Raw genomic sequence first — 12852 nt, forward strand, 5'->3', positions numbered from 1 at the left:
GTAAGAACTAGTATGTGGTATCTGCAAAGCATTTTGCATACAACACATACCTAGAATGGCTTGGACAAGGGAGAGATATACAAAAGAACATTAGTTTTAAAATACGGGTAATTTATGCCCCTCCAAAGGGCAAAGTTTAGGCATCTGTCATCAACCACCATAGCTAAACACCATTCTTCATGAGGAGTGAGGCCTAACCTCAAACCAAGTTTGGAGATTTCATCACCAATACTTCCCAGTGTTTGATGTCTACACAGCAGACTTCAAAATAAAAATGAGCACCATGAGCCCTGAGTGACAAGGGCGGGGGGGGGGGGGGGGGCGGTGTGTGTGTGTGTGTGTGTGTGTGTGTGTGAGAGAGAGAGAGAGAGAGACAGACAGACAGACAGACAGACAGACAGCCGTACCGGCCCTGGGATGTGGAACTCCCACTAGCTGCAGCTGAGGGAATTAAGTGTATTTATTAAGAATGAGAGCCCAGTGTAGTGTGGCTCAGTGGGTTGAGCAAAGTCTTGCAAACCGAAAGGTCACCAGTTCAGTTCCCGGTTGGGGCACATGCCTGGGTTTCAGGTCCTGTCCCTGGTTGAAGGTGTGCGAGAGGCAACAGATCGCGGTGTCTCACATTGATGTTTCTCCTTCCTCTCTTTCTCCCTCTCTTCCCCTCTCTCTAAAAATAAATAAATTAAATTAAAAAAAAAAAAGAATGAGAAAACTAGGAAAGTATCTGGCAAGGAATAGAACCCAAGAATGGATTCTTTAATTCCAAATTTCAGGGCCTAGGGATTAGCCCATGGTAATGATAATAGCTAAAAGTACAGAGTGCTTATTGTGTGAGCAGGAGCAAGCAAAGCAGGTCACATGATTATCTAATTTAATTATCTCGGCAAGTGAATGAAGTAGGCACTTTTATTATACCTATTGACAGAGAAGGAAACTGAGACTAAGAGGAGCTATGAAACTTGTATACAGCAGATAAGTATGAGAGCTATGACTCAGACACAGCTGAGTCTGACAGACTCCGCGCTCAGTCAGAACAGAGAGACAGCAGGTTCCCGGAGCCACGCACATCTGACCGCTCACTCCTGTGCTTCTTACATTCTGCTTCCTTTAATAACCACACTTTATATGTGGGCTACACAATGTGGCCCCTCCCCCCCCATACTCCCCATAGCACAACGGTGGCTGTCAACAAGAGACAACACAGGGGAGGCAGGACAACTCGCCCGAGGGCTTATACAAATAGCTTTCCTTATCCTGAAATTGCAACTGCAGTACATTTAACCAGGACTTTAGATCCTAAAACCCTAATGTTCTGGAAAACCTCTTTGAGAGCCAAGAGGGCTTTGGGTGGCTGCCAGCCTGTGCGCGCACAACATGGACTTATGAGGAAGAGTGGGGAGAGAAAAGAGTGAACTAGGCAGCAGGGAGGGAGGAAGAGCAGGTGAATTCTGGCTCTGGAAATCCAACCCTACCTCAAAGCTCTGGTAATTGATAAGAAAGTAACAATTCAGGTGCTTGTTGTGCTTGTACACACATTATCTTACTCCATCCTCTAAAGTTAGGAGTCTCAAACAGTGTTTTCCACCCCCCAGGCCTCAACCTAAGAGCTGAGTCACAAAATCCATCCAGTGGGTTACCACCCACATGTTTTAATGACATTAAGCAGAAAACATCAGGGTGTACCACAGATAGCAAGACTAAATTTTCAGTGAAATGTATAAATGTATGTTTTATATATATATATATATACTTGGTTTTAATGTAAAAATGTATAATTATTCTTGCAGGGGTTGCAGTAAAAATGTTTGAAAAACAACTATAAACAATCTGTCTGGGATGTGGTACTATCCCCACTTTGGAGATAAGAAAACTGAGGCTCTAAGGCATTCTGGGCCTCGCCTTGGGGGAAGCCTAAAATGGCAGCACCAGGATTCAGACTGGATGTGTGAGTACAGATCTGATGCTCTTCTCTTAGCCCATCAATGTAAATCTTCCCACTAATGTCCTTGGAGCTTCCTCTCACTGCCTACAGCTGCACCCAGAACAAGACCCAGAGGCCAGAAAGTTCACTTTGCCTTCCAATCTAGCTGCTGAATGTGACCATCTGAAAGGAGCCTGTCCACCAGCCTGCAATCCCCCACGTGCCTTCAGAGAAACGCAGAAATCACACAAGCCCAGCCAAGTGATGCCTCCCAGTGTCACTCGTGTGTGTGGCTCATGACATGGGCAGGACTTGTGCCACACCACTCGGCCCAGAGCAGCAACCTTGGCTACCCAAATATTATCCCCCCTGTAAAACTAATGTTGTAAACTTCTAACCTTATTTGGTTGGTAGCTGCACAACAGCTCTCAGAACAAGCTTTTCAGAAACACAGATTCCTGGGCCTTATCCTTGAAGTAAATCCATTTTTACACATGCCCCTTCTGGTGGTTTGGATCCACAGCCAGGTTGGAAAACGTCTGCCACTGGCCCATCTTTGAAAAAAAACCCACTAGCTGGACCTCCTGTCACGCTCTCCTCCACAGCCAAAACGTCCTGTCTCCCCCTTCTCTCCTGTCCACTCCTCAGCTCTCTCAGATCTGTCCCACCACCACCAGAAAGACTCTCCGTGGGGGTTCAACAAAGATTTCCACATGGCTAACCCTACAGGCACCTCTAGTTCTTGCTTTGCTCAACCTCTTCAACCTGGGCAAACGCTCTTGGTCCCCCTTTACCTCTCTAGTCACCCTTCTTTTTAAGCCTTCCTCTCTCTATCCTTTAAAAGTTGAAGTTCCTCGGCGCACCCTCAGTCCACCTTCTCTTTCCTCTCGCCTCTCTCCCCTGCGAGATCTCACCCACCTTCTGGGCAGCACCCCTAAATTAACATCGCCAGCCCAGACCTCCCTTCTGAGCACCACACCCTCACATCCTGCTCACTCAGCAGTTCCTAAACCAGGGTCAAGTATAATTCTCAAATGTTAAAAACCTCACTCATAAAAATAGATATTGAGCACATTTCGAAGTGTTACTGAACTCTTTAAGAAGGGACCTGCTAAAATGACAAGTCACAAGAGGATATAAGAAAAAAAGGTTAGCCCTGACTGATGTGGCTCAGTGGGTTGGGTGTCATTGTGCAAACCAAAAGGTCACCAGTTCAGTTCCCAGTTGGGGCACATGCCTGGGTTGCAGGCCAGGTCCCAGGTAGGGGACATGCGAGAGGCAACCAATCGATGTTGCAACCTTCTCTAACACATCAATGTTTTTCTCCTTCTCTTTCTTCCTCACTTCCCCTCTCTAAAAATAAATAAAATCTTTAAAAAAAAAGTTTAAAAAGGTTTTTGAAAAACAAGTTATAAGATAGTAATATGCATATAACTGATTTTTTAAAAAAAAGAATACTGATATAAGGCTGCTAAGTTAGATATCAAACTGGTAATGTCCTGCAGGGCAATAACCTTCAGGTCTCTCTTCTCTACCAGACATTATTTACATCTTATCTACTTTACAGAGGGTGGGTCCTAAAGAATAATAAGCAAAGTTAAATTCCCCAGAGCACTAGATGGCCCCGGGGTGAGCTTCTTAGATGAAACTGCTGTATGACGTAAAAGTTACTAAATCATCTTTTATTCCCAAGTTTTTGGATAATTTTTCTTTACCATGGGGTCTATGAGTCTGTATGGGGAAATATCACATCTTCATTTCCACTAATGTCTAACTGAAATTTAGCCTACCCTTTATTGTGAATGTAGGTAACAAACAGTAACACTGGCAGTATGTGACTTTACCATCAACAGAAATCACATTTCTTATCACACTGCAATTGGTATAAATATCTTGAAACACTGTTTATGCTACTTAATATTAGAGAAATCAGCAAACCTATCACTAGATCTTCTTATATGATATTAATAAAAAATGTAAATATTTTATCACGTATTTGTTATAATATTTGGATTCGTATAACTGTATTTCAGTATCTCTGGTTTCCTTTATAATCCCATGCGTTCTGTTTATACATTTAAACATTATTCTAGCCCTGGCCAGTGGTTCAGTTGGTTGGAGTGTCATCTAGTGACTGATCCCTAGATGGGGTGTGTTTGGGAGGCAACCAATCAATGTTTCTCTCTCACATCAATGTTTCTGTTCCTCCTTTTCTCTCTCTCTCTCTTTCCTTCCCACCTCTCTCTAAAATCAATAAACATATCCTCAGGTGAGGATTAAAAAAATAATTTTTGAAAGAACATTATTCTGAGAAAGGGTCTACAAGTCCTCAGAGAAGCCTTTCCTGACTCCCTGTACCAGGCTGGGGACCCTTGTTACACATTTTATTATACCTTATATTTCCTCCTTTCAGCACTTTCTACCTGAATTAAATAATAAATCTGTGGCTCTCCCACTAAGCAATGGGACAAAGGGATGGGCCCATCTTATTTATCATTATGTCCCCAAAGCTGTAGCATGGTACGTCTGACTCACAAAAGACTCCCAAGAAATATGTGTTAAAAAAAAGAAAAGAAGAGAAAGATCAATCTGTGGACTGAATGGACATCAGAGATGTGGGGAGCATGCCGATCGTGGCGCACATTCCTCTGAAATAAGGATCAGGCACAACACTCTGCCCAGGACCCAGCAAAGTGCGAGCCCTTCATGAGAGCGAACCTGCATGTTCCTCTGGAGCCTGGCCTACTTGGCCCAGGAGCTGAGCTTCCAGCCAAGCCCATGTCTTGGCTCAGATACCAAATCACCTTTAAGTTCAAGCCCCACCTTAGGGCCCTCAAGCTGGATCTCCATTAATACCTTCCAAGGAAAGGATTAAAGGATCTGCTCATGAATTAAATCTATCTGCTCTTGCCAAGGGGTTGAATAAATGGCAGGATCCTTTGGGGGGCCCGGATTCTCTACCCCTCCCCCACCAGCTGTAATGAGTTGGAAACCTCTGAAGCCAGGCACAGGCTCATCATGAGGCCATGAGGGAGCAGAGTGCACATGAAACTGGGGGCTCAGCATGACCTTGGGGAACGAAAAGGCTATTCTAACTCCACACTCCACAAGAGTTTTTAACCCCTTCCCCCTGTTAACTGCAAAGCTAACTAGAAGTGGTTGTAAGCTGGTGAGTGGGAAGAGGCCCTGTTGGACTAAGGTGGTCAGAGAGAACAGCACTAGAGCTAAGAAGGGAATAATGAGAAAGAGGGGAAGGATGGACAAGTGTCCAGCTGGCTGCTCCTGCTCCCCTACTCAGGCCATCAGGGAGCTAAAGAGCAAGTCTCACAGACACCCAGGAAAATGGCTGGTGTTGCTATTTCAGAAAATAGCACCTACCAACCTGGCTGCTTAAATAGTCAGGCAAGCCACCAAGAACTATTACTGAGTCCCAACCCATTTGTCTGTCTCTCCGCCTTTCAGGCCATACCTCCACTCGTGTCTACTGGTCTCCCTCCTCCCACCTCTCTGTCCACCCACCCATCCCTCTCTACAGGGAAAAGTATTCAAGTTAACATGGGGCTCGAGACTACACAGGCATGGAATATGTGGAAATGCTTTGCAAACTCTAAAGCCCTCTTCAAATGTACCAAGTGTGTCATAATTCACATCAACAAATCCGGCGGGCAGCCCGAGGCTCCAGCCAGCGCTGCAGGATGGGTCAGGCAACCGCGAGCCCTGTGCCCCTCCCGTGTCCCAATGGGGCCTAGGATGCCAGATGCAAAAAAATGGAAGGACGGAGAAGGAGGTGGGAGTGGGGGGCAAAGACACCATCTTAGTCTGGGTAATGTGAGAGAACTTAGGCTGTCCTCACGCCCGCGCGTCGCTCTCAGGCGCGCTGTCATTTGGACTGCCTCCGAAACCTACCCCAACGACCAAGCGAGACACAAGAGCCCTGCAGAACAAAACCGCAATGCTGGGGCGAACCCTCCAGGGAGGCAGTGTTGTTGGTGTATCCACTCTCAAGAGAGAATCCACTTTCAGAAGAAAGGGCAGAGAAACACTGAGCACTTAAACCCTTATCCCACCTGCAATGCACCACCACTCCAACGCCCCCCGCCCCACTCCCCAACCCTCCCCAAACCAGAGGCCGTGCAGGGGCCCAGTGGGCAGGGGCAAGAATCGAGGCAAGAGCCCAGCTCCAAGGAACTCTGACAGAGAAAATCACAGCAGCACAGGTCGTCGCCATCCATGTCCTGCAGCCTCTGCTCACACACACTCTGGCCGTTCACTGTCCACCGCCTCCTCCTAACTGGCTCCCCCAGCACCTCTTCTTCAGCAACTTGAGATGACTGCTTTGGCTCCCACTTACTGGGCACTCTCACGTGCCAAGCACTGTGCTGAGTGCTTTCTGTATGATTTCTGATCCTTTCAACTCTGCAAGATGGATATTATTACCGCCATTTACAAACAGGAAAACTGAGGCAGGGCCCAAGGTCACACAGCTCCTGAGTGTCTAGCTGGCAAAAAGCCCATGTTCTTTCCACTACATGACACTTGACTTTATCTTGTAGATAACAGAAGAGGAGGAAAGTGCTGTTCTGAGAAAATTAATCCCGTCTCTCCCACTCCAACCGAAACCGTACTCTGTGGCCTGACTGATCTCGCTATTCAAAGGGCAGCTTTCATCATGTCTCTCCATTACCTACAGAATCAAGTCCCAAAAGTCAGCATTTAAGCTTCTTTACGGTCCACTTTTGCAGTCTTATTCCCCAACTCCCAGACTCAAATCTTTCCTACCAGCCAGCCAAGCCTGGCCCATCACTCCTCATTGCCCACGTTTCTGTCTGGAAAGATTTCCTTTCTCTGTCAACAACACCACGAATTCCCTCAGCCAAACATGGACTGGGGACGACTGCGTGCCAGGTCCTGGGCTTGGTGCTGGGGACACAAGAGCCAGGACAGGGAGGACCCCATAGCAACAGAGCTCAGACTCTGCCTTCCTTTGTGAAGTGTGAGCTGGGCCCTTCTCCGGTCACTCGGTGCCCCACAGCCTGGCCTTTGCCTGAATCCACGGCCACTCACGGCACTCAGCCATTCCCCCAACTTATGCCAGTTCTTCTTTAAAACTTCCTCTGTCATGTGTTTATTTCTGTGGGAGAAGTACACTCCAGGTTCCAAACAGCATTATAAATGGCAATTAGGTCCCCAGGCCAACCCACAGAAGCCTATTAAATATATAATGTAGAATCTAAATACGTGTACATTAAAAGCTCTGCAGGAGAGACCAGGGGCAAACATCTCCTGTTTCCTGTACCTCCACCCACTGGGTTCTGAGCTTCAAGCCACCATCGGGGCAGAGGCTCTAGCAGTGGCTTTGGAGGAGGGAAGCGTGAAGGCGATGGGGGCGGGGGGCTGCGATGACAGAAATGGAGTGGGAAGAATCCTGATTTATAATTCATAAGCCTCAGTCTAATTCCAGCTCTGCCTTTAGAAACTGGGTGGCCTTAAGTGAGTCCCTTCCCTCTTAAAGCCTCACTTTTCTTTTATAAAATGAGAGAGCTGAGTTAGCTCAGTAATTCTCAGACTTCTGAATCTCACAGATTGGCATAATATACTTTAAAGTATATATATGTTTAAATATAATGTATAATGTATGTTATATATACTTAAAAATAAATTTTATCAAGAAATGACTTTTTAAAAAATCACAATATACCATCACTACTTTCATTTTTCAAGAGGATATTGTAAACCACTCCCTATCCCCAAACATGAACATCATATCAAAAGAATGAACAAGCTTTTAAACTGAAAATATTTGGATTCATGAAAAAAAAACCCAAAAACACTCACCATTGTTATTTTTCCAATCTGTCTGCAGACCAGTAAAAACTTCAACACAGCCTAGCTCCACGGCTTGGCCAGCTGTAGCTGCTGGGCCGGACAGCAGGAAGGGGCAGAACAGCTCAGTCCCCTCAGCCACATGCCCCAAGGGCAGAGACACCCACCCAGCCTCGCAGGGCTAGAACCAACTTGTCCCAAGTGTTCACTCTTTCTACCACAGTATTCTTCTGGAAGGTGAGGCCCCCAAAGAACCTTTTAAAAAATGTTCGCTTATTACCTTTCCTGATCTAAAACTAATATATGTTCATGTAGGAATCTTGGAAAACACAGAAAACCATAAGCAAAGAAGTAAGCAAAAGTCATCCACAGCTCCACCTTCCAGACCAGCCACTGTTCATATTTTGATGCACTTCTAAATTCTCACACAGTCAGGTAGCCGTCTTCAGCCATCCTGGGATTTGGCTTTGTATCCTGCTTTTCCCCTACTCATCTCACTAGAAAACTTTTCCATGTCTTTAGATCACCTTCATTAGCATCACAAAACATTTTTATAATAAACAGCATTCTAGTAAATATAAATATTCTTCATAAACATCACTTCCCATGGTATGGACAGGGCCAAAAGTCATTTAACCATTTAATGACTGTTGACCATTTAAGCCATTTCCATATTTTTGCTATTAAAAGCATGTGGCGGGTGTACATGCCTGTCCATGAAACTCTGTAGACTCCTTTTATACTTCATCATATCCCTCAGGTCACAGCCCAATGCTGTGTACGTATTAGCCCTTAGTAAATATTGAGTGAACAAAGAAACTCAATACACTCCCAGTACCTGGAAGCCCTTATCAGAGGGACATAGAGTATAGATTTACAAAAGTCCATCCTAGTGTCCACCAGCCACTCTCCACTGACCATGCACCTGTGCCTCACACCTGCTAAGCCAAGGGCTTAGGGAAAAAAGAAAACATCAATTCCTTGCTGAGGGATTTCCAGGTTCTAGTGCTCTCAGCAAACCTACCCACTCTTCTGAACTTCTGAGTGGAAGGCACCTGCAGACCTCAACTGCTGACTCCCACACTCCCTCCAGACTGCTCAACCCACTGCCTCAGGAAAGCCATAGCTGACCCTCCCTCTGAATTAACATATGGCTCCCCTTCTGTGGAAGCACCCAGCCCTTCGGATATTAGCATTCGTAGTTCTGTCTTTTTTTGCTCACAGGACTAACTTCCCTTCCCAAACCAGGGCAACACAGGATGGCAGGGACAATGTGTATTTTGCTCTCCACCCAAAATCCAACCCAGATCCTGACAATGTGGTTGATAAATATTTGCTGAATGAAATTTCTTTCCAGTCAAATTCCCAAGCTCTTTTTTTACTTTCACAGGAGGGAGGGGGAAAGGAAAAAAGAAGGAAAGCAGGACCTCCTAAAACAGCCCAAGTGCAAAGACCCGACAGAATATCTCACTGGAGATGGTCCCCTCTGCACCTTCCTGCAGTCCTGCCTGGCCTAGAGACCTGCCAAGGCCAGCTGGCTCCAGGGAACAGAATGCAAGCAGACTATCAAACACATCTCAATGCTGGTGAAGTGACACTGCCCCACTCCAGCCTGGTTCTCTCCCAGAGGGAGAACGGTCAGATCTTGGGGGACAGAGAGCTTCCTTCCCCACCCACTTCCAGACAACCAGAAGACAGGGGCCACTCCTCACTGTGATCCCAAAAGGACAGGGTACTGGGAGATCAAAATATTCAAACAATTTAATCCACACTCGACTTTTTTCCTTCGTTTGCCTAGCATCCTTGTCACACCCAAAAGAAAAAAAAAAAAAAGTGGGTTGGAGAGGGTGCCAGCAACAGAATTCCTTGAAACTTCAGGAAAAAAGAAGTCAAGATGGTCTCAAAATAAAGGAGACCAAAAGTTATGGGAAAATATGGAAAGGGGCAACATTATCCCATCACACACCCAGGCAACACCAAGGCCCGTGGACACACCCATTCAGACCTCTCCCAGGGACGTCTTGGAGGCATCTCACACACTCGTAGAAAACTCCTTTTGGAGAACCCACCACTCCCAGTACTCCCAGCCCACCCCTCCTCCACTCTTGTATGATTTTGCAGTTTATAGAGCTTCTTCCTCAGATTTCTCATCCAACCCTCGGGAAAACCTTGAGAGGTGGGTTATCTTTACCGTCCACATTTCAAGGAAGAGAACACTGAATCATATACTTTAAACGATACGCCGAGTCACACAGCCAGAAAGTGGCCAAGGTTCGGGCCAACCTCAGTTAGGCGTAGGAGCTGAACTCCCTGCGGGCAGGGACCCAGGTGTGGACCTGCAGTTTCCCAGCCGCCCAGGGTAAGAAACCAAGGACCAAGTGACCCTAAATCAAGGTTTCCGGCAGTGCTGGTGGAAAGGACCCCCTTCCCATACCGCACTCACAACAGGTGTAGGGCCCGGAGTGAGTCTGCACGCGGGTGTCTCGCCCAAGCTGGTGGCCGCTTCCTGACTTGCACCCCCGCAAAGTTGTGCCCGCGGCGCAAGCACCCTGAGAGGGATCGCCCAGTGCCACCGGGCTCCCTCCGCCCCTGCGCCCCAGAACGCTCCGAGAGAAGGGCACCGGGGCCGCTCGCTGCCTCCCCTGCAGCCACTGAATCCCCGCCATCCTCGCACGAACGCCCCTACTCCGGTGGCAGAAGGCACCTCCCCGCATGTCCAGGATGGGCCGGCAGTAGGGAGCGCGGACCCTCACTCCGAGCGCACGTGCGGGTGCCGGCCCCGGCCCGAACCCCAGCGCCACAGCCTCACCCCGATCGCCAGCAGTAGCAGCCACGCCGGCCCGGCCCGCGCCATCCCCGCCACCGCTGCCCACGGCCGGCTCTGGTCTCCACTCGGGCTCCCGCGCCCGCAGCTCCGCCGGGTCCAACTGCCACCGCCACTTCCCAGCCGCTCCCCGCCTCCTAGTTCCCGGTGCCACGTCTGCCAAAGCATGCGCGCCAGGAGAGGAGAGGCGGCTGGGAAGAAGTGCTTGCTGGGAGTTGTAGTTTGCAGCAAGGCTGGGCTGTAAGACCTGGAGGTGTGGACTTGCCCCGCCAAGGCCAAGTAGGATGTGAGGGAAGTACACAATGGTAAGGGAAGGCAATTAATTTGGGAGATTACTCGTGCCTAGAACTTTAGAAGTTACCTCATTCAGCTCACAAAGGTAAGTTTTATTTTCCCCACTTTGAGGACGGGAGTCAGCCCAGAGAACTTGAGCTTTTCTGGAGGATGGGAAAAGCCCTCATCCCTGACTCCCAGGCTTCAACCTGCCTTTTCTTTTTTGCACTTGGAAAATACTTTTCTTTTTTGCATTTGGAAAAAGCTGTTGGAAAACAGTTTGGCAGTTCCTCACAAAGTCAAACATAGATTACCAAATTACCCTGCAAATCCCTCCTGCTTATATACCCAAATGAATTAAAAACAGATATTCATACAAATACTTGTACATCAATGTTCATAGCAACATTATTCACAATAGCTAAGAGGTGGAAGCAACCAGCCATTGAGGGATGAATGGCTACACAAAACGTGGTATGTCCATATAATGGAATATTTTTCAGCCATGCTGCACTGTGGATAAACCCCAAAAATATTATGCTAAGGAAGAAGCCAGACATAAGATCACATATTGTATGATTACATTTTTGTAAAATATCTAGAAATAGGTAAATCCCTATTAGGGACAGAAAGCAGATTAGTGGTTTTCTGGAGCTGTGGGGAGGAGGGAATGGGAACTGACTGCTCAGTGGGTACAAGATCTCCCTTGGGGGTGATGAAAATATTTTGGAGCTAGACAGAGGTGATCATTGCATGACACTGTGAATGTACCAACTGCCACTGAATTATACATTTTAAAATGGTTAATTTTATGTTATGTGAATTTTACTTCAATTTAAACATTTTTTAAAAACTTGTATCAAACTTAGTCCATATTCTAAAACATTCATGCATGCAGTCAAGAATATTTATTGAACCCTACCACATTCTGAGGCTCCAGATATACAGTAAGAAGGTGGACAGGGAAGTGCAGTCTGTAGTTGGTAGGTAATACCTGAAAGTTCCTTGCTCACTGTCTGAGATTCAAAGCTCAAAACCTAGAAGTCATGCTTGACTCACCCTTCACTTCTCAACATGCTCCTCTGACCCTTCACCATGCTCTCTCTGTCAGTTCTGCTTTCAAAATCTCTTCTGCCACATCCTGAATCCAAGTCACTGCCATGTCTGCCCAAGGCAAGGGTAAAGTCCCAAAGCATTTACCTGCTTCTTCTTCCTTGCACACCCTACAAAACATTTGTTCATGTCAGTTGGATCTTGGTTGTCACTACGCTAAAACCCTACCATGGCTTCCCATTGCTCTCTGCAACTGCTCCCCTCACCTGTCAGCCCAGCAAGTTGTGGGCCGAGCCCTCTAGACCTCATCTCCTGCCTCTCTTCTGCCCTTGTCCACACTGATCCAGTCACACAGCCTATTATTTCTTGTTCCCTACCCCCTAGAGCTGCTTGCACTTCAGGGCTAGTATTCTTCCTATTATCCCTGCCTCAACACTTTCCTTGGCCCTTGGTCTGACTGGCACCTTCTAATCCTTCAGCGCTCTCCTATATGTTCCCCCTTAGAGAGGCTCTTCAAAGCAACCCATCAAAAGGAAATTTTACCCTTCCCTGCCCCACACCCCTTATTCCATTGCCTGGGTTCTGTTCATTCCTTACCCAGAACTTAACCACAGTCTGTACTTACTTACTTAGTCATGTAGTTCATTGCCTGTTGCTACAACTGGAATTTAAGTTTTACATCTTTCTTGGTTTTTACCTAACTTTGAAGCCTAGCACCTAATGTGAGCCTCAGGTGGTTCTCAATCTTCTTTTTTGTGTATTATTGAAAGACTGTATGAGGTGAGGTGTTGGGGAGTTTCAGAAATTCCTGCAGCTGGTTGGGGACAGCTCTGCATGCTCTGCTTTGTGACCTCAAGCTCATGATCTGCATATGGTAAAATGGGCCTTTCATCTTCTCTCTTTTTCTCCTTTTCATCTCTGTTTCTCAGCTGTCAAATGAAGTAGCCAGTGAGAATGT

General features: G+C 46.9%; 1 protein-coding gene across 1 annotated transcript in view; it reads right to left on the reverse strand.

Moving 5' to 3' along the window:
* The window catches only part of PDIA5 (protein disulfide isomerase family A member 5), a 91289-nt gene extending 80613 nt beyond the window's left edge, over positions 1 to 10676 (reverse strand). Inside the window, exon 1 of the mRNA XM_054575206.1 lies at positions 10554 to 10676. Coding sequence (XP_054431181.1) covers positions 10554 to 10598 — 45 coding nt within the window. The 5' untranslated portion in view covers positions 10599 to 10676. The remainder of the gene's footprint in view (positions 1 to 10553) is intronic.
* Between the last annotated feature and the right edge of the window lie 2176 nt (positions 10677 to 12852).

The sequence above is a fragment of the Pteronotus mesoamericanus genome, unplaced genomic scaffold (assembly GCF_021234165.1).
Source record: "Pteronotus mesoamericanus isolate MK-2021 breed Mesoamerican mustached bat unplaced genomic scaffold, CSHL_Meso_final contig_27, whole genome shotgun sequence".
Classification (NCBI taxonomy): domain Eukaryota; kingdom Metazoa; phylum Chordata; class Mammalia; order Chiroptera; family Mormoopidae; genus Pteronotus; species Pteronotus mesoamericanus.